The sequence below is a fragment of the Camelina sativa genome, chromosome 15 (genome assembly GCF_000633955.1).
Source record: "Camelina sativa cultivar DH55 chromosome 15, Cs, whole genome shotgun sequence".
Taxonomy (NCBI): domain Eukaryota; kingdom Viridiplantae; phylum Streptophyta; class Magnoliopsida; order Brassicales; family Brassicaceae; genus Camelina; species Camelina sativa.
The window spans coordinates 20,457,951-20,483,663 of record NC_025699.1 but is presented as its reverse complement, the minus strand read 5'-3'; the positions used below and the strand labels follow the sequence as shown (position 1 = coordinate 20,483,663).

At 43.9% G+C, this 25,713-nt stretch overlaps 1 protein-coding gene across 1 annotated transcript; it reads right to left on the bottom strand.

The window, feature by feature from the left end:
• Positions 449-1,003, bottom strand: LOC109129132 (RNA-directed DNA polymerase homolog). The gene has a single exon (XM_019236772.1). It carries the CDS (start codon positions 1,001-1,003, stop codon positions 449-451), a length of 555 nt encoding a protein of 184 aa, XP_019092317.1.

Sequence of the window (25,713 nt, the reverse complement as noted above, 5' to 3'; positions counted from 1 at the left end):
TTTAGTGCAAATACTACGGACGCCATTTCCAAGTCATGGGTTGGATAATTCGCTTCATGCTTCCTCAGCTGTCTAGAAGCATACGCGATCACCTTCCCATTCTGCATGAGTACACATCCCAATCCTTGACCAGACGTGTCCTTGTATACCACATACAGCTCATCCGGTTCTGGTAGTGCCAACACAGGTGCACTAGTCAGCATATCCTTACGTACGGTTCGTCCGACCATACGTACGGTTCGTCCTTTCCTGTTAGCTTGGTCAGCGTCTGTGCCATACTTGCAAAATCCTTCACGAATCGTCGATAGTATCCGGCCAGTCCTAGGAAGCTTCTTATTTCTGAGGCGTTCTGCGATCTAGGCCACTGTGCTATGGACCGAATCTTTTCCTGATGCACGGACACTCCTTTGTCTGATACTACATGTCCTAAGAAACCGATCTCTCGTTTCTAGAAGCTGCACTTGCTCAGTTTGGCGAATAGCTTCTGCTCTTTTAACCTTTCCAACACTTTCCTCAAATGTGCGGCATGCTCATCTTTACTCTTCGAATAGACTAAGATGTCATCTATAAACACAATCAAAAACTCGTCCAAGTACTCTCGGAACACATTTTTCATGAGTTTCATGAATACTGCCGTAGCGTTGGTTAACCCAAACGGCATGACCACAAATTCGTAATGGCCGTACCTTGTCCTAAAGGCTGTCTTTCGAATGTCGGACTCTTCTATCGGGATTTGGTGATATCCCGAAGCCAAATCAATCTTCGAGAAATATGTGGCTCCCCGGAGTTGATCAAGCAACTCGTCAATCCTCGGCAAAGGATACCGATTCTTCACCGTCACTTTGTTCAATCCCAGGTAATCGATGCAAAGTCGGAAAGTACCATCCTTGTTCTTTACAAAGAGCACCGGTGCACCCCATGGTGAGCTACTTGGTCTCACTAAACCTTTCTCCATCAACTCTCCCAACTGTTTCTTTAGTTCGGCCATCTCCGCCGGTGCCATGCGGTACGGAGCTCTTGATATCGGAGCCGTACCAGGTTCCAGTTCGATAGTGAACGGGTCTGACCATGTTGGTGGTAATCCGGATAGGGGTCCGAACACGCTCTCATACTCTTGTACCTCCGGTATCTCTTGTAGTTATGTACTCGTACCCACTTCCTCTATCATGATCGAAGCCAAGTATGTCTCGCACCCATTACTGATCAATTGTTCGGCCTACACCGCCGAGACTAACAGATTTCCCGACAATGGCCTGATACCTTGATATCCTATCATTCCCTTGGCAGTTTCAAACACTACTCGCCCGCGGTAGCATTCCATGTGGGCCTTGTGTTTACTTAGCTAGTCCATGCCTAGTATCACATCGTGTGCCTTCACTCGGCATATGACTAAGTCTGCCGGCATATCCATACCGCACACCATGACCAAGATATTATGTACCACTCCGTACGTCATCATCACTTGACCGCCCGATGCTTGTACCAAACCAAAATGATCTACGGGTTCCTTCCAGAAACCGCCTTTCCCAATCATATTCAGACTCACAAAAAAATGCGTAGCCCCACTGTCAAACATCACATGAGTTTCCACACCGCCCAAAAGTAAGGTCCCTACACAATTCTACTTGCTAAGAACCTATCCACACACAAACAAACACACGCACACACACAAGTTTCACGCAAAATTCCACTAAGATGAGTATCAAAACTTACCAGTGATCTACCGTGAAGTGCTCGCTTCCACCTGCCCGTCCGCAATCAAATACACCCTAGGCACAATCGCCGGCCATTTCGGCGGTGGTGGCAACGGCAGCACCTCGCTGGCCCGTTTCTGCCCTTGCGTTCTCAACTGCGGACAGTTTGGCCGGATGTGACCCGCCTGCCCACATTGGTAGCACACTCGTGTGTCACTTCCCTTATTCTGGCAATTGCTAGCCATGTGGTCTTTCCCACCACAAGCAAGACAAGTGCTGAGTAAACGTCGAAACTGTCCCGAGTGACTCTTGCGGCAAGTCGGACACACACGCACACTGCCCGAAACCTTACCCGTAGGTTTCCGACTCCCAGTCTGCTTACTCCCAGTTCCTAGTTCAGTTTTCACCATCGGCTCCTGCTGCACCGCAGTTCCTCCGGAATGTTGCTGAGCTTCCTTGGCCAGTCCGTCCTCCAACATGGCCGCCTTTTCAACCAGCTTGGCAAGACTCCCGAAGTTCCAAATCATGCATCGGTTGCGGACATCCACCCTCATGCCTTGCAAGAACCGACGAATCTGCACTTGCTCATCCGCCATCTCATTTCTACCGTACCTCTTAAGTCGGTTGAACTCGGTCTCATACTCTCTTGCCTCAAATCCAGAAATTCCGACTCAAGACGGTCAATAGCTTCCTGCGGAAAATATCGCAAGAAACATACCACGAAAAGTCTCCCATGAGCAATTCGGGTTGACCATACGTTTCACCATGCCTGTCCACCACGTATGGACAACGCATGGAGTCAAAGTTCCTCTCGAGGCGACTTCTCCATTCATCAGCCTCGGTAGGGTTCGCTCCAACACTAAAGTATTGTGTACCCAACTTTAACATGTGGTCCATGATAGTCAAGTACGAAGGAGTTGCCACTCCCATTGGCACCACGTTAGGTACAGGCGGGTTTGCGACCTGTGGTGGTGTCATCTGGTTCAGTATCTGGACCAAGGTGTCCAATACTTGCCCCATCCCCATGTTCGCAGTCGCATTAGCACCCTACCCACTGTTGGTATCACTCCCGTACTGACCCCATGTGATGTGACCCACAGACGCGTCTCGGACGGACCGGATCGATCTTCTTCGGTCAGGTCGGACGTGAGCCGACTTTCCTCGGTCAAGCTTCTGGGAATCGGCTCTATGAGGGAAATGACCGACGGAAACGAGAAAGGAGATCAAACCAACGGATGGTTTGATAAATCCTCGAGTCTGGCTTTGTTTTGGTCGAAGGGCTCCGAGAGGCTTCGAGCGGCTGCGAGAGGCTTCGGTCGGTAGTGACGCAGAACGACGGTGGACTCGGGAAGCTACGATGGGATGACGGTAGATGCGGTGCAAACGATGGACGCCTCAATAGGCGACGGTGGAACGACGAAGGGACGATGAAGGAACAACGGTGGTTGCGGTGAGAACGTTGGACGACGATGGACGCCTCGAGAGGCTACGAGAGGACAACGTTGGCGACCTCGAGAGGCTGCAAGAGAACAACGTTGGACTCGAAGGCGATTACGATGGGGGAACGATGGAAATGAAACGAAGGGGGGGATGATGGGTGGATCGATGATAACTCGAGAGCTTGTGGAAGAGAACTCGAGGCTGGTGATGGTGGAACGAACGAGATGGAGGATGGATAGAGGTGAATCCATGCGATGACACAAGAGGGCTGGCTCGTCTCTTGATTTAGTCGACTAAGAGATTACGAACCCGGTTTGTGAATCTCTTAGGGTTTCTCAAGAGCCAAATTCCGGACTTGGGCTAAGGAGAGAGGTGAGACAAGAACAAAGATTCTCTCTTTGTGAAATTTAATTCAATACTTCAAGTCTGCCTTTTACATTGTGGGTTGATGCCTTTATATAGTGAGGCTTACAAATGGAGACTCTAAACCCTAGAAAACGTGGCCTTGATCTAAACCACACACTTGTCCTAAAGCAAAAACAAAAGCAAATCAAACAATGACCAAAAGCAACGGTCATAGAAGAGTCTAGACTAATTTAAAAGAAGGAAGGGGATAGGGTCGCCACGTCATTGGTTGAGGCGTGGCAATAGAATCTTCACTTCCTTGGCTCCCAAGCATGTCATTGATGTTTCCAAGTCATGAGCCAAGTGGGATCGAAGTGTAGATGCACTAGAGTTTGCTGCCTCGTTAAAACCTCTTTGGTAAACCCATTGGGACAAACCCAAAGTAGGAAAAAGAGTACAACTTCGTGTAATGGCTTAGAGGTGTCTTCACACTAGCGTGGTGGTGAAGACTCGCGAGTATGGCTTCCCAAACCTGGTCGCGTCTCAAGGCTCCTTGGTGGTGATGCTAACCTTGGGCTCTTGGTGTGTAAGTTGTGAGCTTTGTCTTGAAAAACCCGTACACGGACGTACCGGCCGATAAAATTTTTCTTAGGGCCTATGAATTTCTACTCATTCTTTTAACAAGACTTAACAGCAGATATGTATAGCAGATGATATAACTTAAAAATACGCATTCATTAATGGAAAAGGTTCGATTCATCCTTAATAAACAACTTGTCCCATACATGGAAATAACGAAGTACTTATAAAATAAACACTATGATTAAATCTACCCAAAGCCACCATCCTCTTCCTCCCTTGCCTTCGTCACACGAGCTGGTCAGCCACTATAATCCTGATCATCGAACTTTTCCTTTCCTGTGTCCATTGAAAGGAGGCGTAAGCAAACAATGTTTGCTTAGTGGAGCGGTCATCCCGTCTCACTAGGCTCAGTTCAACGATCTCAAACTAACACACGGGTATATTCCAATCAAGTCACGTAAGTCAAACAATTCACATCGGATAGTTGCCTAAGTCGTTTAGACCAACCATCATTCATATTGCAATAGAACACATTAATCATCAATCAAGACAAGCAATTAACGAGATTAAATAAACCGTGGGTCAAGAGAAATCAACCATGGAACTCGGCCACAGTCACACACTCACTTTCGGTATCGACCTAAGGTATTGAACTCTCGGTTCCTCTGATCCCCGCTTCTACACGGTCAGATCAACATTGTTAATATCCGATGTATAACCCATAACTATCGACGGATCAAGGTGGAAGGATACTTACCGTTCCTTTCTTGATCTAGACTTAGGATATATGGAAGTCTTCTCTTTCTCTTGCGGCGGCTCTCGGATGTGTATGCAAAACTAAAGAATTTCTAATGGTTCCATCCCTTATATAGGGTCGACTAAACCGCCCTATGTTTCCTTAGAACGATAAGTCTTCCCGTCCCTAGCTTCCCTTATTTCTCGCATCTATCCTTATCCAATCACCTTACCTTTTCCGCGAGTTTCTATTTCTCTCAGGTTTCCTCTCCCGTGAGTCGGCTTAAATCTTTGCAAGGTTACCGAGTCCCCGGGCCATTCATCGGCCCATAGTCTAATCGATCCACTCTCGTCCATCGGCCCGATCCATCGTTCACCGATGCAACCATTTCCGGATAGCCTACTCACTATCACTCTCACTTCACTATCACTATCACTCGGACTGTTACTTAGACTAAATACTGAATTTCCCCATTTTCATCCAGGAACTTGCAAGCCTGAATGATCCATCACTGTAAACTTCGGTAGTCTCGAACTCCTTTCTCGGCTCATGGTCAAAGTCCTTTTATCCCATTTATTTGTCCCATTCTATACTGAGGTTTGTGCCAATTTCCTCCTATTCGCGTACCGTGGTCGGCATTCCTCGGCCCAGGCCATCGACACTTCTCGACACTAAGTATCGGCAACTCTCGGCACTAGCTATCGGCATTCCTCGATACCAAGTATCGGCATTCCTCGATACCAAGTATCGGCATTCCTCGATACCAAGTATCGGCATTCCTCGATACCAAGTATCGGCATTCCTCGATACCAAGTATCGGCATTCCTCGATACCAAGTATCGGCATTCCTCGATACCAAGTATCGGCATTCCTCGATACCAAGTATCGGCATTCCTCGATACCAAGTATCGGCATTCCTCGATACCAAGTATCGGCATTCCTCGATACCAAGTATCGGCATTCCTCGATACCAAGTATCGGCATTCCTCGATACCAAGTATCGGCATTCCTCGATACCAAGTATCGGCATTCCTCGATACCAAGTATCAGCATTCCTCGATACCAAGTATCAGCATTCCTCGATACCAAGTATCGGCAACTCTCGGCACTAGCTCTCGGTAACTCTCGATACTGGTTCTTAGTAACTCCCGATACTGGTTCTAGGTAACTCCCAATACTGACTCTCGGTCACTCTCGGTACTGACTCTCAGTAATTCTCGATACTGCATGTACCGAGGTTCCGGGTCGGGACAGAAACCCTAGGAGATTCACAAAGCGTGATCCCCTAGTCCGACCGTATAATTAGCCGAGCCATCTCCCGTGTGTCGTCGCATCAATCCACCGTTCCGTCTACTGCGTTCGTTCATCCGTCCATCTTCTTGAGAACCGATCGGGTCGAGAATCTTACCAAGACATTCTCCCATCCGTTCATCTCTTCTGAAGATCGCCGAGTCGAGTTTCTAATCGGTCGATTTCCTCCATCCCATCAAACCTTGAAGAGAGCCGACTAGTTCGAAGTCTGTACGTCAATCCGCAACCGTAGATCCGCGTCGGACCACATGCAACGACCGTTCGACCGTCCGCAGTGACTCTCCGTCCGCAGCGTTCGTCCGTCCGTCCATAGCGATCGTCTGTCCAATGACGTAGAACTCCGTCCGAGCCTTTAGGCCGTCCGGCGTTCATATCATGGCCCGTACAATGCCTCATAAGGAGACATCCCAATACTCGCCTGGTAACTATCGTTGTATGCAAATTCCACCATGCTCAAGTGGTCTGCCCATTGGCCACCCCAATGCAGCACACACATCCTTAGTAAATCTTCCAAATTCTAGATCGTCCCCTCCGACCATCTGTCTGAGGATTATAGGATTTACTCATATGCACCTTCATGCCCATCTTTGCCTGAAACGCCCTAGATAACACTGAAGTGAACTTGGAATCTCTGTCAGACACGATACTCGAAGGCACACCATGCAATTTATTGCGTCTCGCATCAACTGCTGCATCACCTTGATTGTTTGCAAATCCTCGCGACTGCGTCGACTGATACCCTCCATGCATCGATCGATGCAGTTGCCATAGTGTAAATTCCTGCCGTCATCATCGAGAATCATCCTCCATCATCACAAATTAGTCATGAACACATCCACACCAAAACAAGTCATAGGGAAACACGAAAATCATAACAAACAAGGAAAAACAATACCTAAATCATAGAGAAACGCAAAGAACTCATAAATCTCATGCTCAGATAAAGCCATGGTCATGCATTCACCTTGAAACTAGTAAAGAAAATATGTATAACCACAAAACTTTTAGTGGTCGAGGTTAAAATTTCATGGCTATACGTTGTAATAGTCACGAATGATCACTAAAAATTCATGGTTATAGCGTCGTGACTTCTTTTTTCCTGGCTTTTTCGTAGCTGTGTAGCCACGATTTACTTACGCGTATTTTGTAACTAAGTTGTCACGGAATAACCACTTAAAATATTTATGGCTCATTGCCACGAAGATAATTATTGACTAATTCGTGACTTTTTATAATTTTAATTAAAAAATAACAAAAAAAAAATTGTTAAATTAAATTTGAAATTATTTCTTTATCAAAAAGAATTATTTACGAAAGCGTAATTACTTCAATTGATAAAATAAATTAAAAATGCTTCAATAGAGGCGCTACTTCTTCCGTCAAGCCTCTGTGGTAGTCTTCTGGCTTTGGATCTGGTGTGGCTGGAGTTTGAAGGTGAGGGTTTTGATGGGCAACAGATCTAGGATCTAGACTTTCTTTTTCTTCTTTGTAAAGTGATGGTGGTTGGATGGTGATGGTTTCGTTGGAAAATGGATCTAGGATCTGAAGCTTCTCTGTTCGTATTCTCTAAAGTGGTGGTGATGGAGGGTGATGGTTTCGTCGTTGTTTTTAAAGCAATTGCAGCAAACAGAACTTCTTATGTTCAATATATTTATTAATGATTTATAGAGTGATGATTTGATGTTCATATATTTTACCTTGTTTTCCCTTAGTATATTCACATCTTTTGCATCTTTTTCTATCCATTTTGGCCATTATTGTATAGCTTTAGGACTGTTCATGCATTAGAATAGAGTTGCATTGCATTTGCATATTTTCTTGCATAAACAGGTGATTTTGGAGCCTAAGGAGCATGGAAGCAATGCTGAAGAGGATTGAAGCTATCAAGAGGAGAAAACAAGGGAGTTAGAGCTGAAGAATCAAGGTCCGGAAGTCTACTCGACCGCCCACTCGACCAGGCACTCGACCGTGTGCGGAGATTGACTCAACCGGGTGAAGAAGCAGGAGAAGAGGTCACTCGACCATGCACTCGAACGAGCACAGAGTCGAGTTGACCGAGCCGCGCTTCTATTTTGTCTTTTAGCATTTTTAGGGCTTCCACTCCTTTTTCTATATAAAGTCTTGTAGCCTGCAGCCACCAAAGGAGAGACCTTTTAGAGTACAAAAACCTAGTATTTATCCTTTTGGGAATTATTTACTTTTTGCATTTTTCTTCTTTGCTTAGATTCTCTAGCCACTTTTGAGAAAACGAAGAGATCTTTGATATTTGTTGGTTTCATAACTTTCAAGGCATTAAGATTTTGAGTTTGATACCTTCTTCAATATTGTAGATCTTTATCTTATCTTTCTAATCATGCAAGTTTCATTGATTTCTGGGTTTATGACTTTGTTCATTATGTTTTGTGATTGTGAGTAGTGGCTTAGGATCTTAAGGATGGGTTAGGCTGGATGATGGTTGTGGTTGTTTGGATTGGTCAAGCTTATTTGTTATAGATCTCTTCTAGGCTAGATATGCTCTATGCTAATCTTATATCTGAGAGGGTAAGGTTAGATCTTAAGCTTCTTAGCATCACACCAATGTCTAAGTTATTAGATAAGGCTAGATCTAGAGATTATCATTAAGCATGCTAAGAGATTAGATGTTTTGTTTGATTTTTGACTATAATGATCTGTTGTTAAATGCCTGCTTTAATATGATCTTTGCTAGTGAGAGCTAGATTGGGAGTAGCTTACCCTTATTGTTATTGCGAAGAGATTGGATTAACTTGTATTAGGAGATCATTGTCTAGAGATAGCTCATGTTTGATTGAGGTTTTTTGACCAGTTTTAGATAATCATAGCTTGAATCCAGCCCATGACTCCATCCTTAGGACCTTCCTTATCTATTGATTTACCTGTTAGAATCCTGTTTAATCGTTTGTTGTTTGCTTTATTTTTGTTCTGCTCTGTTTTGTTGATGCTCTGTTTCGGTTCTGGGATTTCAACCCACTCGACCTAGTACTCGATCGGTGCTCGATCAAGTGCTTGCTCGAGCTCCCTCCAGTCTTTGTTGTTTATGTTCTACATATGTCCTATTTCATTTCCTGTTGCATTGTAGTTTCATTTTTGTTGCATTCATTTAGTTTCTATTGATCCTGCTATAGTACTTGTCTTGCATTGCTGTAGTTTCTGTTTCTGCTTCATTACATTACTGCTTTAATCATTTAGTTTACCTTGCATTTAGTATCTTGTTCTAGTTGCTTTACATTCTGCATTCTATTTTCATAATTAGGTTGTTAGTGACAAACATCCTTTATAATTGGCTTAACTTAGACAAGTATTCCACATCCTGATTGCTTGCATCACACTCATTTAGGATTGGCATCTCTTATACTACAACATTATAAGGGTAATTGAAACACCTTGCATCCATCATACATCATATCTATCATCATTCATCATTCACACACAAGAAAGCAAGTTTCAATTTGGCGCCGTTGCCCATTTGAGTGTTTGTTTATGACATTTATGATTTATACAAGTCTAAGATTAAGTTCCTTCGTTTCCTTGTTCAATACTAATCTCGAATTCTTCCTCTGCTTGTTTGTGTTGAGTTTCAGGTACCTACTCGACCACTACTCGACCGTGTCACGATCGAGTACCCGATCGAGCCAAACCCCGGATACAATTAGACGTCTCGTTTCAGTCAGCTCGACCATCTACTCGAGCCTCTGCTCGATCGAATGTCTGTCCGAGTCCGTGATCGAGTCCGTTAATGCAAACAAGGTCCAAGGGTAATCAGAATCTTCATAAGCTTCTTGACCACATCAACAGGCTACCAAGAGATTTGAGACAGCAGAGAACAAGAATCCTACAAGAACAAGAGAATCAGTTACTAATGGAGCAACAAAATAATGAAGTTCAAAGGCCAAGGCACATTGGTGCTGGAGATGCACCAAACACACATAACCAAAGAGCTGGTATTGTGCCTCCTACAGTTGCTAATAATAAATATGAGATCAAGAGTGGATTGATCTCTATGATTCAAGCCAATAAGTTCCATGGTTTGCCAATGGAAGATCCCCTAGACCACCTTGATGAGTTTGACAGAATTTTTGGGCTCACAAAGATCAATGGTGTTAGTGAAGATGGCTTAAAGCTTAGGCTGTTTCCTTTCTCACTTGGAGACAAAGCTCATCTATGGAAGAAAACACTTCCAACTGGAGCAATCACCACTTGGGATGCTTGTAAGAAGGCTTTTCTAGCCAAGTTGTTCTCCAATGTAAGAACTGCAAGGTTGAGGAATGAGATTTCTGGTTTTGCACAGAGAAACAATGAAAGCTTTTGTGAGGCATGGGAGAGATTCAAAGGCTTCCAAGCACAGTGTCCTCATCATGGGTTTAGCAATGAATCTCTGCTCAACACTTTATATAGAGGAGTTCTACCTAAGATAAGGATGCTTCTTGATACAGCATCAATGGTAACTTCCTTAACAAAAATGTAGAAGAAGGCTGGGAGTTAGTAGAGAATTTAGCTCAGTCAGATGGGAATTATAATGAAGACTATGACAGAACAGTAAGGTTCACTTCCAATGATGAAGAGGAGAAGTACAAGAAGGATTTGAATATGGTCAATAAGAAGCTAGACAAGATTCTACTCAGCCAGCAAAAGACCATTCATTTCATTGGTGAAGAAGAGGTTCCAGTACAAGAAGGAGATAGGGAGTTTGCTGAGTTGTGCTACATGCAAAACCAAGGAGGATTCAAAGGTTACAACCAAGGAGGATTCAAGAACAACAATCTCTCCTATAGAAGCACCAATGTAGCTAATCCTCAAGATCAAGTCTATCCACCTCAACAGCCTCAACAGCAAAACAACTATGCCCCCAAGCAGCAACATCAAGGGTTCCAGCCTCAATTGTGTCCCCCTCCAGGGTTTCAGACCTCCCAAGGCCAAGAACAAGACTTAAGAGCCATGATGCAACAGTTGTTGATTGGGCAAGCCAATCGAAAGATTGAGGAGGCCAAACAATTTGCTGAGTTGAACTAGAGGCTCACATCCCAGTATTATAATCTGAACATGAAGTTTGAAGGTCTGAACTCAAGAGTGAAGTACATGGAGAGCAACATTGCCTCTACTTCAGCTCCAAAGCCTAACCAACTCTATGGAAAAGCTGTTAAAAACCCAAGGGAATTCACTGAAAAAGCCATTCATGTATATGAGGAAGCTGTCACTGAGGACAGTGAAGTTCAAGCTAGGGGGGATCATTTATTGAAGCCCAGAGTGAAGATTGTATGAAGAAGACTGAATCCGGCAATGCACTCGACCAGGTGCTCGAGCGAGTGCTCGACTGAGTGACTGATCGAGTGGTCGATTGAGTTAAAGACTCTGAAGCTGTTAAGCCTGTTAAGTACATTCCTCCTACTTACAAGCCGCCTCTGCCTTTCTCAGGACGTTTCAAGGCACAAAAGCTGAAGGAACTCAGGGAAATTATTGAGAAAAGGGAAGAGTTGGCTTTGCAACAAGAGAAAGTAATGGCCATTCAACAAGAGGTTGTCATTGAAAAGAAAGAGGAAGAGAGATGACCTCCCTTGGAAAAATATGCTCAACATCCTGCACTCAAGGACATGCTTCTTGAATTATCCAAGCAGAAGGCTCAAGACCAAGACATGAAGGATCTAAAAGAGATTGAGAAAGCTATTATCCCAACAAAGCTTAAGGATCCATGTTCATTTAACCTACCTTGCTCCATCAGCTATATGCACTTCAACAAGTGCCTATGTGACCTAGGAGCTTCAGTGAGTTTAATGCCATACTCAGTAGCTAAAAAGTTGGGATATGAGTATTTTAAGCCCTGCAATCTCTATATTGGCCTAGCAGATGGATCTAAGAGGGATGTGCTTGGAGTAACTGAGGATTTTCAGTAAAGATAGGGAAGGCTAGAATCCCAACTGATTTTGTGATCATGAACATGGACAAAGAGCCAGAAGATCCTCTCATCTTGGGAAGACCATTCTAAGCCACAGTTGGGGCTGTAATTGATCTTAAGATGGGAACCATCAAGCTCCACCTTGCTAAAGACTTCACTATGAAGTTTGACATCAAGAATTCAACACATCAACCTACTATTGAAGGTCAGCACTTTGTGGTAGAGGAACAAGCTAGTTGTGAAGTTTTTGAGGATGGAGAGGACCCTAGGATTAAAAGTTCATCACAAGCCAAGCCAGTGGAAAAGCTCAAGGGTTCAGTTCAAGAGTTGACTGATCTAGTGAAAGATCTTCAAGTGCAACTCAACAAGAGGTCTTTGAAGAAGGCAAGACCAAGGCTCCAGATTAAGAAGAAACAAGGGTTATGTGTTAAGGGTGAAGTGATCAAGGATCAGTTTCACATTGATCAAGAGGTGCCAGGGAGGATTTCATCACCTCCTTGGTATCTAAACCAAGCCTGAAAAGGAATCAAAAGTCAAGCTTAGTGACTTTAAACAAGCTCACTTGGGAGGAAGTCCCTAAGGTATCATTGTACATATGCTTTCTTTTCCTTGTAGTTTTGATATTTTTGTTTTATGTTTATGTTGGGTAGGCTTTTTAATGAAAGTGTAGATGGGTTTGGAGAGATTTGGACTTGAGGAAGTAGACTCGCAAGCCCACTCGACCGGCCCACGAGAGGTACTCGATCGAGTTGTATGGACACCAAGGCCCACTCAATTCTCATTTCTCTTGCATGATCGAGTGGAGGGAAAAGACGTTCAAATTTAAGGTTTTGGTCAAGGAGCTCGACCACGTGCAGTTGAGTAGTGGGGTCGAGTGGCAGCAAAAAGTGAGTCAAAGATTCCCAATTCAAATTTGAATGGTATGCACGCTCCTCTCTTGTCTCCTTGTCCCCTTAGCTTCTTTATATGGAGCTAAACTCGATCCTTTGCTTCTCACACTCTCTCATTTGCTTAAAACAATAAAGATCCTTGCTTAAAATCTCTTCCAAGATTATCTTCTTGCTCAAAGCTTAGTTCTTTTTGGTTTTTGGGTCACTAACCTATTAACCTTAAGCTTTGAGTCTATTTCTTTCAGTTCTATTCGAAAATGTCTTCAAGGTTAACAAGGAAGTCTCAACAAGCTGCTGATAGCTCTCTGGATCGTCGTGATGCTCATCTTGAATCAAGAAAAGGAGCTGGCGGAAGCACTCGACCAACCACTCGAGGAGGCAAACGACCGAGTGCAAGCTCGAGTAGTCGGTCGAGTGGGCTTGTGAGTAAGAGACATCAGCCAGTTGAAGAAGACCCTGAGCGAACTGAAAGTGAAGAAGAGATGGGGTTCACTCTTCAAGAACATATTAGGAGGAACAAGGCAAAGGGGAAGAGGCCAGCATTTGAAGTTCAACAAGAAGAGGTTGAAAGTGAGAGTGAAGAAGAAGAAGAAGTATCTGGTGATTTGAGTTCAAGACAGCTCTATGAAGCTTTCATGAGAATGAGCTTTTAAGGAACAAGCTATCCCCAAAAAGAGACCATGGAGAAGCTGGAATTGATGAAGATGTGGAGTTTCTCTTTGAGAAGTGCAACCTAAGCAAGTTCATGGGGCTTTGCATGGAGGGATATAGAGAAGAAAGCTGTGAGTTCTTAACCACCATTAAGATGCACTCCTACTTAAAGAAGAATAAAGAATATGGTCCTGGTCGCTGTGAGTTCACCATCAAGGGAAAGAGATAAGAGCTTTCACTCAAAAAGATAGCCAATATCTTTGTATTTGAAGTTGGTAGTGAGAAGAGCATATTCATACCAAGAGAAGAGCTCTATGCTGTTTGGGAAACCATTGGAGATAACATCACCTACTCATCCTCCAAGACCAAGAGTTCAAAGATAAGAAGCCCAGTCCTAAGGTACTTCCACAAGACCTTAGCAAACACCTTCTTTGCTAGGAAGGAGACTGGAAATCTCACTGAGGGTGAGCTCAAGATGATTGATATGGCTCTCAATGGAATCATCCTTCAAGCAAGGGATGGAACCATCATCCTTGGGAGCAGTGTGGAGACTGATCTTGCAATGGTGCTCATTGACCACATGATCTATTTGAGAAGCTGGGTGAGCAAGATTTACAAGAAGGGCTCAATGGGAACTCTAACCATTGGAGGAATCATCACCCCAATGCTACTAGCTGCTAAGGTGCCACTCAAAGGAGAGAAAGTCATGCCAAGGTGGATTGATTCTAACTATCTCACCTCCACTCTAATACTAGCCAAGGAGATGCATCAAGGAAATCACCTTTTCAATTTTGAGCTTCCAACAATTGGGAAAAGCCAGCTTGTTTTACCTAATCAAGAGCTCACCACCATACAAGAAGGGGTAAACATTGACTTTTGGCCAGCTGATGAGTTCCTGTTTGATGGGACAGTCCAAGTGAGGGTAGATGAAGCTGGAGATGTGCAAATGGCTGATGGGGAAGAGCAATTTTACTTTGAAGATTATGAGCCTCACCCAAGGGATAGTAGAGGAGTGAGGGAGACTAGCAAGAGGTTGACACTCCTACAAAAGTGGAACAAGTGGCATGGGAGGAACTTTGAGAAGCTGAAGAAGAAGATGGGAAAGATGACCAAAGATGACCAAGTCAATCAAGGGTTTAAAGAAGGAGATTGCTGAGTTGAAGAGTGGAAACTCATCACCAACACCATCTAGCCCTTTGAGGAGTAGCTCAACTAGAGCACTGTCAAGAGCTGAAAACTCAATGGAACCAGCTAGAGCTTCAATACAAGAGCCAATTCAGAGGAGGACAAGTTCAAGTCGCTGAGAACAACAATCTTCGAGGCACTCGACCGGTTCACTCGAGCAACCACTCAACCGAGTACCCCCGATTCACTCGGTCGAGTACCTACCCAGATCTCCCTATGGCTTCCCAGTTCCAGCAGGATATCCAGGCTACCCAGGTTACCCTCCCTTCCCACCCCAATATTTCATGGATCTAGCCCTCTTGCACCAGTTCTACCAGCAGCAAGGTCAGCAATTTTCACCTCGCGCATCAACTCAACCCACCCACTCGATGATGTTCACATATTTTACCTTGTTTTCCTTTAGTTTATTTACATCTTTTGCATCTTTTGTTAGCCATTTTCACCATTATTGTGTAGCTTTAGGTCCAATCATGCATTAGAGTCTAGTTGCATTGCATTTGCATCTTTTCATGCATAAACAGGTTATTTTGGAGCTTAAGGAGCATGGAAGCAAAGGAGAAGAGATGTGAAGCAGTCATGAGGAGGAAACAAGGAAGTTAAGGCTGAAGAACCAAGATCCGGAGTCCAGCTCGACCAAGCACTCGACCGAGTGGGAGATGGACTCGACCGAGTGGAGTTGCACCAGGGAAGCCAGCTCGACCGGTCACTCGACCGACCACTGGTCGAGTTGACCGATCCGTTGACCACTTTGACTTTTCCTATTTTTAGGGCTTCCACCTTCCCCACTATAAAAACCCTTTTACTGCAGCCACCAAAAATATCTAGATTCTATTCAGCTTTTCAGAAACCTAGTTTTTACCTTTTTAGGAATTTTATTCCTTTTGCCTTTTTATTTTCTTTTTGGATTTTGTTCTTGAAAGAGAAGAAATTCTTCATACTTGTTGGTTTAATAACTTTCTGGGTATTGAGAATCTGAGTTTGATTTCTTCTTTAAAGTTGTAGATCTTTATCTTATCTATCTAATCATGCAAGTTTCAATTATTTCTGGGTTTATGATTTGTTTGATCATGTCTTGCTGTGAGTAGTCATATTAGGATCTTGAGGATGGTTAGGATGGATTGATCTTGTGGTATATCTGATTTGATCAAGCTTGATTGTTGTAGATCTCTTCTAGGCTAGATGTTCTTAATGCTGATCCTATATCTGAGAGGGTAGGATCTGATCTCAAGCTTTTTAGCATCACACCAATGTTTAAGAAGCATAGATAAGGCTAGATCTAGAGCTTACCATTAGGCTTGCTAAGAGATTAGAGGTCTTGTTTGGTTTGAGATGTATTGCTTAATGCCTGCTTGTGTAGATTCTTTTCATTGTGAGAGCAAGTCTAGGATTGCATAGGTTTGATTGTCTCTTGACCATGAGAGTGGGAGAGACTTGTCTTAGATTAATATGTCTAGAGGTTAGCTCATAGCATTGCTTGAGATTTGTTGATCAAGTTAGATTACCACAATGGTTAGTTTATCCCATGAATCCATCCTCAGGAACCTTCTTTGTTTATTGATTTTAAAGTCTTAATCTTGTTATTTGCTTGCTGTTTGATCTGTGTTATCTTTACTCTGTTTTTATTGCATTGCTCTGTTTTCCCGGATTTGTCTAGCTCGACCACTCACTCGACCTACACTCGGTCGAGTGCTGCTCGAGTTCATCCCCAGAACTCTTGTTTATGATCTGTGTTTGTCTTGTTTCATTCCTGTTTAATTTCCATTGCATTCACTTAGCATCTAGTTCATTACTTGTCTTGCATTAGTTCATATCTAGTGTTTACAGTTTCTGTTTCTGTTCTTAGTTCATAATCATTTTGTTTCATTTGCATCTAGTTCTTAGTTCTTGTAGTTTATTTTCTGCTTTTTATCATTATCATCATAGGATTGTTAGTGACAAACATCCTTTCATATTTGTCTTAACTTAGATTCATATGCATATCTTGATTGTTCACAAGCACTCAGACTGGATTGACACCTCTTATACTGCAACTGTATAAGGGGAATTGAAACACCCACCATCATACACTTTCACACACACCATTCATCATCACATTCACATCCACACACAAAAGAACATGTTTCAATTTGGCGCTGTTGCCTGTTTGAGTTAGTTTTTGTGACATTTAGGATCCATATTAGTCTAAGATTAAGTTCTTTTAAGCATTTGTGAAGTTTCTGCACTTGAATCTTGTGTTTCTGGGTTGAAGTTCAATTTCAGGTACCACTCGACCAGTCACTCGACCACCACTCGACCGAGTAGTGATCGAGCACTTGATCGAGCCAGACACCGGATCTCTGTACGCCTCTTTTTCCAGTTGCCCTACCTTCCTTCTGGAGCCTGTGCTCAGTTGCTTGCTCGGGAAAAATCGCTTGTGAAAGTTGATGCACACAAGGTCCAAAGGAAAGGATAATCTTGTTAAGCATAGTGACAGCATCAACAAGTTGACCAAGGGTGTGGGATCAAAGAAAAGGAGAGTTGTTCAGCAACAACAGGAGGTTCCAGTAGCCATGGATCATCAGGATCAAGTTCAGAGACCAAGGAATATTGGTGCTGGAGATGCACCCAACACACACAACCAAAGAGCTGGCATTGTACCACCATCAGTTGCCAACAACAACTTTGAGATCAAGAGTGGATTGATCTCAATGATTCAGGCAAATAAGTTTCATGGATTGCCTATAGAGGACCCTTTAGATCATCTTGATGAGTTTGACAGAATCTGTGGCCTCACAAAGATAAATGGAGTAAGTGAAGATGGTTTCAAACTGAGGTTGTTCCCTTTCTCTCTTGGGGACAAGGCTCATTTGTGGGAGAAGACTCTGCCTACTGGTGCTCTCACTACTTGGGATCAGTGCAAGAAAGCCTTCCTGGCCAAATTCTTCTCCAATGCAAGGACAGCAAGGCTGAGGAATGAGATCTCTGGTTTTGCTCAAAGGTCCAATGAAAGCTTTTGTGAAGCTTGGGAGAGATTCAAGGGCTACCAAACTCAATGCCCTCATCATGGTTTCAGTATGGAGTCATTGTTGAGCACACTCTATAGAGGAGTCCTTCCAAAGTTCAGAATGCTTCTTGACACAGCCTCCAATGGAAACTTCCTCAACAAGCATGTGGATGAAGGCTGGGAGTTAGTAGAGAATCTTGCTCAGTCAGATGGTAATTATAATGAAGATTATGATAGGACCATAAGGAGTTCCTCAACTGATCAAGAGGACATATACAAGAAGGATTTGAAGATGGTCAATGAGAAACTTGACAAGATACTCCTCAGCCAGTCCAAATCTATTCACTTCATTGGTGAAGAAGAAGCCCCAGTTCAAGAAGGAGAGCATGAGTTTGCTGAGCTTTGCTATATGCAAAACCAAGGAGGTTTTAAAGGCTATAACCAAGGAGGGTTTAGGAACAACAACCTCTCTTATAGGAGCACTAATGTGGCAAACCCACAAGACCAAGTCTACCCTCCTCAACAGCCTCAACAACCTCAACAGCCTCAAGGATTCCAAAACTATATCCCCAAACAACAGCAGCAAGTGTTCCAGCCCCAGTTGTGTCCCCCAACAGGGTTTCAGACTAACCAAGGCCAAGAACAAGACCTTAGAGCTATGATACAGCAGCTGTTGATTGGTCAAACACAAGGGAAGATTGAGGAAGCCAAGCAGTTTGCAGAGCTAAACCAAAGGCTTACATCCCAGTACAATGACCTGAACATGAAGTTTGAAGGTCTTAACTCTAGAGTGAAGTACATGGAGAGCAACATAGCCTCTTCTTCAGCTCCAAAACCCAATCAACTCGCTGGAAAAGCTGTTCAAAATCCAAGGGAGTTCACAGCCAAAGCCATTCTAATTGAGGAGGAAGAAGTCACTGAGGACAGTGAAGTCCAAGTTTGGGGGAATTCATCAGTTACTGAAGCCCCAAGTGCCATATGTGCAAAGCATCAGGAACTCGCAGGAGAACTCGACCAGGAACTCGAGCAGCCACTCGACCGAGTGCATGCTCGAGTGGTCGATCGAGCTGAGCATTCCGAAGCTGTCAAGCCTGCTAAGTACATTCCTCCTGCTTATAAACCTCCACTACCATTCCCTGGGCATTTCAAAGCACAGAAGATCAAAGAGTTGAGGGAAATAATTGAGAAAAAGGCATTATTGGCAAAGCAACAAGAAGAAGAAAGGGTTTTGAAAGAAGAAGCTTTGGTTGAGAAAGAGGAACAAGTGTCAGCCATTCAAGAGATCATCATAGCTTACCAAGAGGAGGAGAGAGGACCTGCCTTGGAGCAGTATGAACCATATCCTCTCTACAAAATTTTTTTGCTTGATTTGTCTAGTAAGAGGGGTGAAGCTCAAGATGAGAAGGATCTTGAGGACCTTGGAGGAGTGATCATTCCAGTGAAGCTTAAGGATCCTGGCCCTTTTTATCTGCCATGCACTATCAGCTACCTCCACTACAATCAGTGTCTTTGTGATTTGGGAGCTTCAACAAGTGTGATGCCATACTCCATAGCTCAAAAGCTAGGGAGAACTGATTTCAAATCTACCAACCTCCATGTGCTTCTAGCTGATGGGACAAATAGAGAGGTAGTTGGCAGGTTGGAGAATGTCCCACTTAAGATAGGGAAAGCAAGGATTCACACTGACTTTGTGGTGATAGAAATGGATAAGGAGCCTGAGGATCCAATTTTGCTAGGGAGGCCATTCTTGGCTACTGTTGGAGCAGTCATTGATGTGAAGGAGGATCTTGTGACCTTGAACATTGCTGAAGATGTGGTTATGAAGTTCAATATCCACAATCCTACCAACCTTCCTACCATTGATGACCAGCCTTTCACTATTAAAGACAAAGGAGGTCAAGGAAGTTTAGGTGATAAAGCAACCCCAAAGGCTGAGTTCCCATCTCAAGAGGATACTGTTGAGAAGCTTAAGAAGTCAGTCCAGGAGCTGACTAGTATGGTTGAGGACCTCCAAGTCAAACTGAATAAGAGGTCTTTGAGGAGAACAAGGCCAAGGCTCAAATTTAAGAAGAAATATGGTTTGAGTGTTAAGAGTGGGAGATCAAGGATCAACTTCACAGTGATCAGGAGGTTCCAGGGAGGATTTCATCACCTCCTTGGTATTTGAACCAAACTTAAGAAGGAAACCAAAGTCAAGCTTAGTGACTTTAAACAAGCTCACTAGGGAGGAAGTCCCTAAGGTATCCATTGTAAATAAGGTTTATTTTCTTAGTAGTTTGATGTGTTTTCTTTTATGATTTTGTTGGACAGGCTTTTCATTGGTGATATAGTTGGGTAAGGAGAGATGTGGCCAAGGAGAAGAAGGCTCGCAGGCCCACTCGACCACAAAACAAGAGGTACTCGGCCGAGCAGGGTACCAATTAAGGCCCAAACCATTCTCATTCTTCTAGAACGATCGAGTGGAGGGAAGAACAAGGAGAAACTTTTCGAAATTTCAAATTTGGTCAAGGAGCTCGACCACGTGCTGGTCGAGTGGTGGGGTCGAGTGGCAGCCAAAAAGCAAGTCAAAGATTCCCAATTCAAAATTGAAATGTAAGGACGCTCCAACCTTGTTTTCTTGTCTCCTAGGCTTCTTTAAATAGCTCTTGCTCGATCCTATACTTCTCACACTTGCTCATTTGCTCAAAACACTTAAATTCAAGCTTTAAAATCTCTCTCAAAGTTCATCTTTTGCTCTAGCTTAGTCTTTCAAGTTTTTGGGTCACTAACCTATTAACTTTGAGCTTTGAGTCTATTTCCCTTCAGTTTCTTTTGAAATGTCTTCTAAGATCACCAAGAAGTCCCACAAATCCGCTGCAAGCTCCCAGGAACGTCGTGATGCTGATCTTCAACCAAGAGGTGAAGCTGGGAGAGCCACTCGAAGGTCCACTCGACTGAACACTCGACCGAGTGGTGGGTCGAGCAGTCGGTCGAGCCAGGTGCCGAGTCTCAGGAAAAAGCCAATTGTGGAGGATCCTGAGAGGACTGAGAGTGAGGAGGAAAGGGAGCCCACAATTGTTGAGATGATAAGGGGATACAGAAACAAAGGGAAGAGGCCAGCATTTGAAGTGGAGCAAGAAGAAAGTGAGAGTGAAAGTGAAGAGATGAGTGAAGAAGAAGAATTGAGGGATGATGGAGAGGCTGAGTCCTGTGGGCTGTCAATGAGGCAGCTCTATGATGCTTTCATGAGGATGGAGTTCCTGGGAACTAGATATCCTCACAAGGAGACCATGGAGAAGCTTGCTATTGAGGAAGATGTGGCATGTCTTTTTGAGAAGAGCAGCCTTACCAAGTTCATGGAGCTTTGCATGGAAGGGTATAGAGAGGAAAGCTATGAGTTCCTAGCCACTGTCAAGCTGCACCAACATTTGAGTAAGAGTGCTGAACATGGAGCTGGTCACATCTCCTTTACCATCAAAGGGAAGAAGCATGAGCTTTCATTGAAGAAGCTGGCTGATGTGTTTGGTTTTGAGGTTGGGAGCCATAGGAGCATGATGGTTCCAAGAGAAGAATTGTTTGCTGTATGGGAGACCATTGGGGATAACAAGTATTACTCATCCTCCAACTCCAAGAGCTCAAGGATTAGGAGCCCAGTCTTGAGGTATTACCATAAGGCTCTTGCCAATACTTTCTTTGCAAGAAAGGAGACTGGAAACATCAATGAGGGAGAGCTGAAGATGATTGACTTGGCTCTCAATGGAGTTCTTCTTCAAGCAAGAAATGGAACCATCATCCTTGGTAGCACTGTGGAGACTGATCTTGCTATGGTATTGATAGACCACATGATTTATTTGAGGAGTTGGGTAGGCAAGCTTGAGACCAAGGGTTCAAGAGGAGCACTTACCATTGGAGGCATCATCACTCCAATCCTTCAAGCTGCTAACATCCAACTTAGAGGAGAAAGGGTCTTACCAAGATGGATAGATTCAAGCTACCTTACCTCCACTCTCATCCTAGCCAAGGAGAAGCATCAAGGGAACCACATATTCAACTTTGAGCTTCCAACACTTGGGAAAAAGCAAATCATTTTGCCTAACCAAGAGCTCACCACCATTCAAGAAGGAGCCAACATTGATTTTTGGCCAGCTGAGGAGCATTGGTTTGATGGAGTGATTCAGTCTAGAGTGGAGGAAGCTGGGAATGCACAAGTAGCTGATGGAGAGCAACAGTTCTACTTTGAAGACTATGAGCCAAACCCAAGAGATAGTAGAGGAGTGAGGGAGAATGCAAAGAGGCTGACTCTCTTGCAAAGATGGAACAAGTGGAATGGGAAAAGGTTTGATAAGCTCAAGAAGAAGGTGACCAACATGGCTAAGTCCATCAAAGGCTTGAAGAAGGAGATTGCTGAGCTGAAGAGTGGAAACTCATCTCCTATCCAACATTCAAGCCCTTTGAGGAGAAGCAGCTCAACTAGAGCACTTTCAAGGATTGGGGAACCTGTGGAACCAGCTAGGGCTTCAATGTATGAGCCAAATCAGAGGAAAAGGAGCTCAAGTACCCGCGAACATCAGTTTTCGAGGCACTCGACCGGGTCACTCGAGCACCCACTCGACCGAGCACCTCCGATGCACTCGGCCGAGCACCTTCCCAGACCACCTTATGGCTTCCCACCTCCAGCTGCTTATCCAGGTTATCCACATTACCCACCCTTCCCACCCCAATACTTTATGGATCCCACACTCTACCAGCAGTACCAGCAGTACCAGACTCAAGATTTGGAGACACGCAACCCAGCTCGACCCCCCCACTCGGACACGCACTCGACCGAGTCCCGGTCGATTTCTATAGTCGAGCTGCCCCAAAGTCCTTCTCCAAGCCACCAGCCTGACCCCAACTACTCCTATGATAGCATGCAGATGGATGTGGACAACTTCTTCCACAATCCCTAAGGTACCATCATCACCTTACCATTGTTTATACCATTGCATTTGATGTGTGTTTTGTTTTGTGTTTAAGTCTTGAAACCTCTCACAACTTTTTCACACAAGGGACTGTGTGATTTAAGTTTGGGGGAGGGTTCTAGATAGCATTTGATGTTGTGTTTTGTGTTCTTATTTCAAATTTTTATCATCATCATGTTAGCACTTGCATTAGCATCTAAGGCATAGAAAAACCATAAAAATTTGAAAAATTTTGAAAAAATCTTCATAAAAAAAGAGTGTTCATGTAGTTTGCATTGCATATTAGGATCTTGTTTAGCATGTTTCATGTAGAATTGTATAATATTTGCATTAGGGATCTATGATGAGTATTTCCTTGTTAGCTTGCTTTATTCACTAGACTAGGATCAATGCCCAAGTTATTAGTACTTTGATGCTAGTTGAGTGGTTAGAAGCATAAGACTGAACCAAGCCTTGAATTCCTGCATTGCATTTGGTCTAAATTGAAGCATGTTGTGATTTGATTCCATTTCCTATCTATAAGAACCTAATATTGACTTTTAATTATCATTGTATGCATTGCTTTAAACTCATGGATACTACATACATATTTGGATCATCTTTCTCCTTTTTACCACTCTTGTTGATCCAAGTAGCTGATTTCACTTTTAAATCAGTTTCCCTACCCCTAAACCAAAACCTTCTTTCAAGCCATGTTTATTCTTGTGTGTGTGAGGCCTTTTTGGGATTGAGCTTGGTAGAAAGTGTTAGGTTTGAACTGACAAGAGTAAGACCTTGTGTAGTTCTAGTTTGCATTTTTCAAACTAGATAGGACTAGGTGGTTCACTTGTTGGGTTTGGGACTTGGCTGTTATAAAAAGAAAAAGAAAGAAAAGAGAAAGAAAAAGGGTAGAGTCTTTAGGAGAGGGATGTGTTTAAGTGAAAGCTAATGTCTAGTGAAAGGATGGGAAGTAAGAAAATGGTTATCTAAGATGGTTCTAGTTAAAAGAAAAAGAAAAGAAAACAAAGAGCAGTTTAGCAAAAAGCTTAAATTNTTGCTCAAAACACTTAAATTCAAGCTTTAAAATCTCTCTCAAAGTTCATCTTTTGCTCTAGCTTAGTCTTTCAAGTTTTTGGGTCACTAACCTATTAACTTTGAGCTTTGAGTCTATTTCCCTTCAGTTTCTTTTGAAATGTCTTCTAAGATCACCAAGAAGTCCCACAAATCCGCTGCAAGCTCCCAGGAACGTCGTGATGCTGATCTTCAACCAAGAGGTGAAGCTGGGAGAGCCACTCGAAGGTCCACTCGACTGAACACTCGACCGAGTGGTGGGTCGAGCAGTCGGTCGAGCCAGGTGCCGAGTCTCAGGAAAAAGCCAATTGTGGAGGATCCTGAGAGGACTGAGAGTGAGGAGGAAAGGGAGCCCACAATTGTTGAGATGATAAGGGGATACAGAAACAAAGGGAAGAGGCCAGCATTTGAAGTGGAGCAAGAAGAAAGTGAGAGTGAAAGTGAAGAGATGAGTGAAGAAGAAGAATTGAGGGATGATGGAGAGGCTGAGTCCTGTGGGCTGTCAATGAGGCAGCTCTATGATGCTTTCATGAGGATGGAGTTCCTGGGAACTAGATATCCTCACAAGGAGACCATGGAGAAGCTTGCTATTGAGGAAGATGTGGCATGTCTTTTTGAGAAGAGCAGCCTTACCAAGTTCATGGAGCTTTGCATGGAAGGGTATAGAGAGGAAAGCTATGAGTTCCTAGCCACTGTCAAGCTGCACCAACATTTGAGTAAGAGTGCTGAACATGGAGCTGGTCACATCTCCTTTACCATCAAAGGGAAGAAGCATGAGCTTTCATTGAAGAAGCTGGCTGATGTGTTTGGTTTTGAGGTTGGGAGCCATAGGAGCATGATGGTTCCAAGAGAAGAATTGTTTGCTGTATGGGAGACCATTGGGGATAACAAGTATTACTCATCCTCCAACTCCAAGAGCTCAAGGATTAGGAGCCCAGTCTTGAGGTATTACCATAAGGCTCTTGCCAATACTTTCTTTGCAAGAAAGGAGACTGGAAACATCAATGAGGGGGAGCTGAAGATGATTGACTTGGCTCTCAATGGAGTTCTTCTTCAAGCAAGAAATGGAACCATCATCCTTGGTAGCACTGTTGAAACTGATCTTGGAATGGTGCTGATAGACCACATGATACAGCTGAGGAGTTGGGTAGGCAAGCTTGAGAACAAGGGTTCAAGAGGAGCACTCACCATTGGAGGCATCATCACTCCAATCCTTCAAGCTGCTAACATCCAACTTAGAGGAGAAAGGGTTTTACCAAGATGGATTGATTCAAGCTACCTTACCTCCACCCTCATCCTAGCCAAGGAGATGCATCAAGGAAACCACATATTCAACTTTGAGCTTCCAACACTTGGGAAAAAGCAACTCATTTTGCCTAACCAAGAGCTCACTACCATTCAAGAAGGAGCCAACATTGATTTTTGGCCAGCTGAGGAGCATTGGTTTGATGGAGTGATTCAGCATAGGGTTGAGGAAGCTGGGAATGCACAAGTAGCTGATGGAGAGGAGCAGTTCTACTTTGAAGATTATGAGCCCAATCCAAGGGATAGTAGAGGAGTAAGGGAGAATGCAAAGAGAATGACTCTCTTGCAAAGATGGAACAAGTGGAATGGGAAGAGGTTTGATAAGCTCAAGAAGAAGGTGACCAACATGGCTAAGTCTATCAAAGGCTTGAAGAAGGAGATTGCTGAGCTGAAGAGTGGAAACTCATCTCCTAGCCAACATTCAAGCCCTTTGAGGAGGAGTAGCTCAACTAGAGCACTTTCAAGGGTTGTGAATCCTGTGGAGCCAGCTAGGGCTTCAATGTATGAGCCAAATCAGAGGAAGAGGAGCTCAAGTACCCGCGAACATGAGTTTTCGAGGCACTCGACCGGGTCACTCGAGCATCCACTCGACCGAGCACCTCCGATGCACTCGGCCGAGCACCTTCCCAGTCCACCTTATGGCTTCCCACCTCCAGCTGCTTATCCAGGTTATCCACATTACCCACCCTTCCC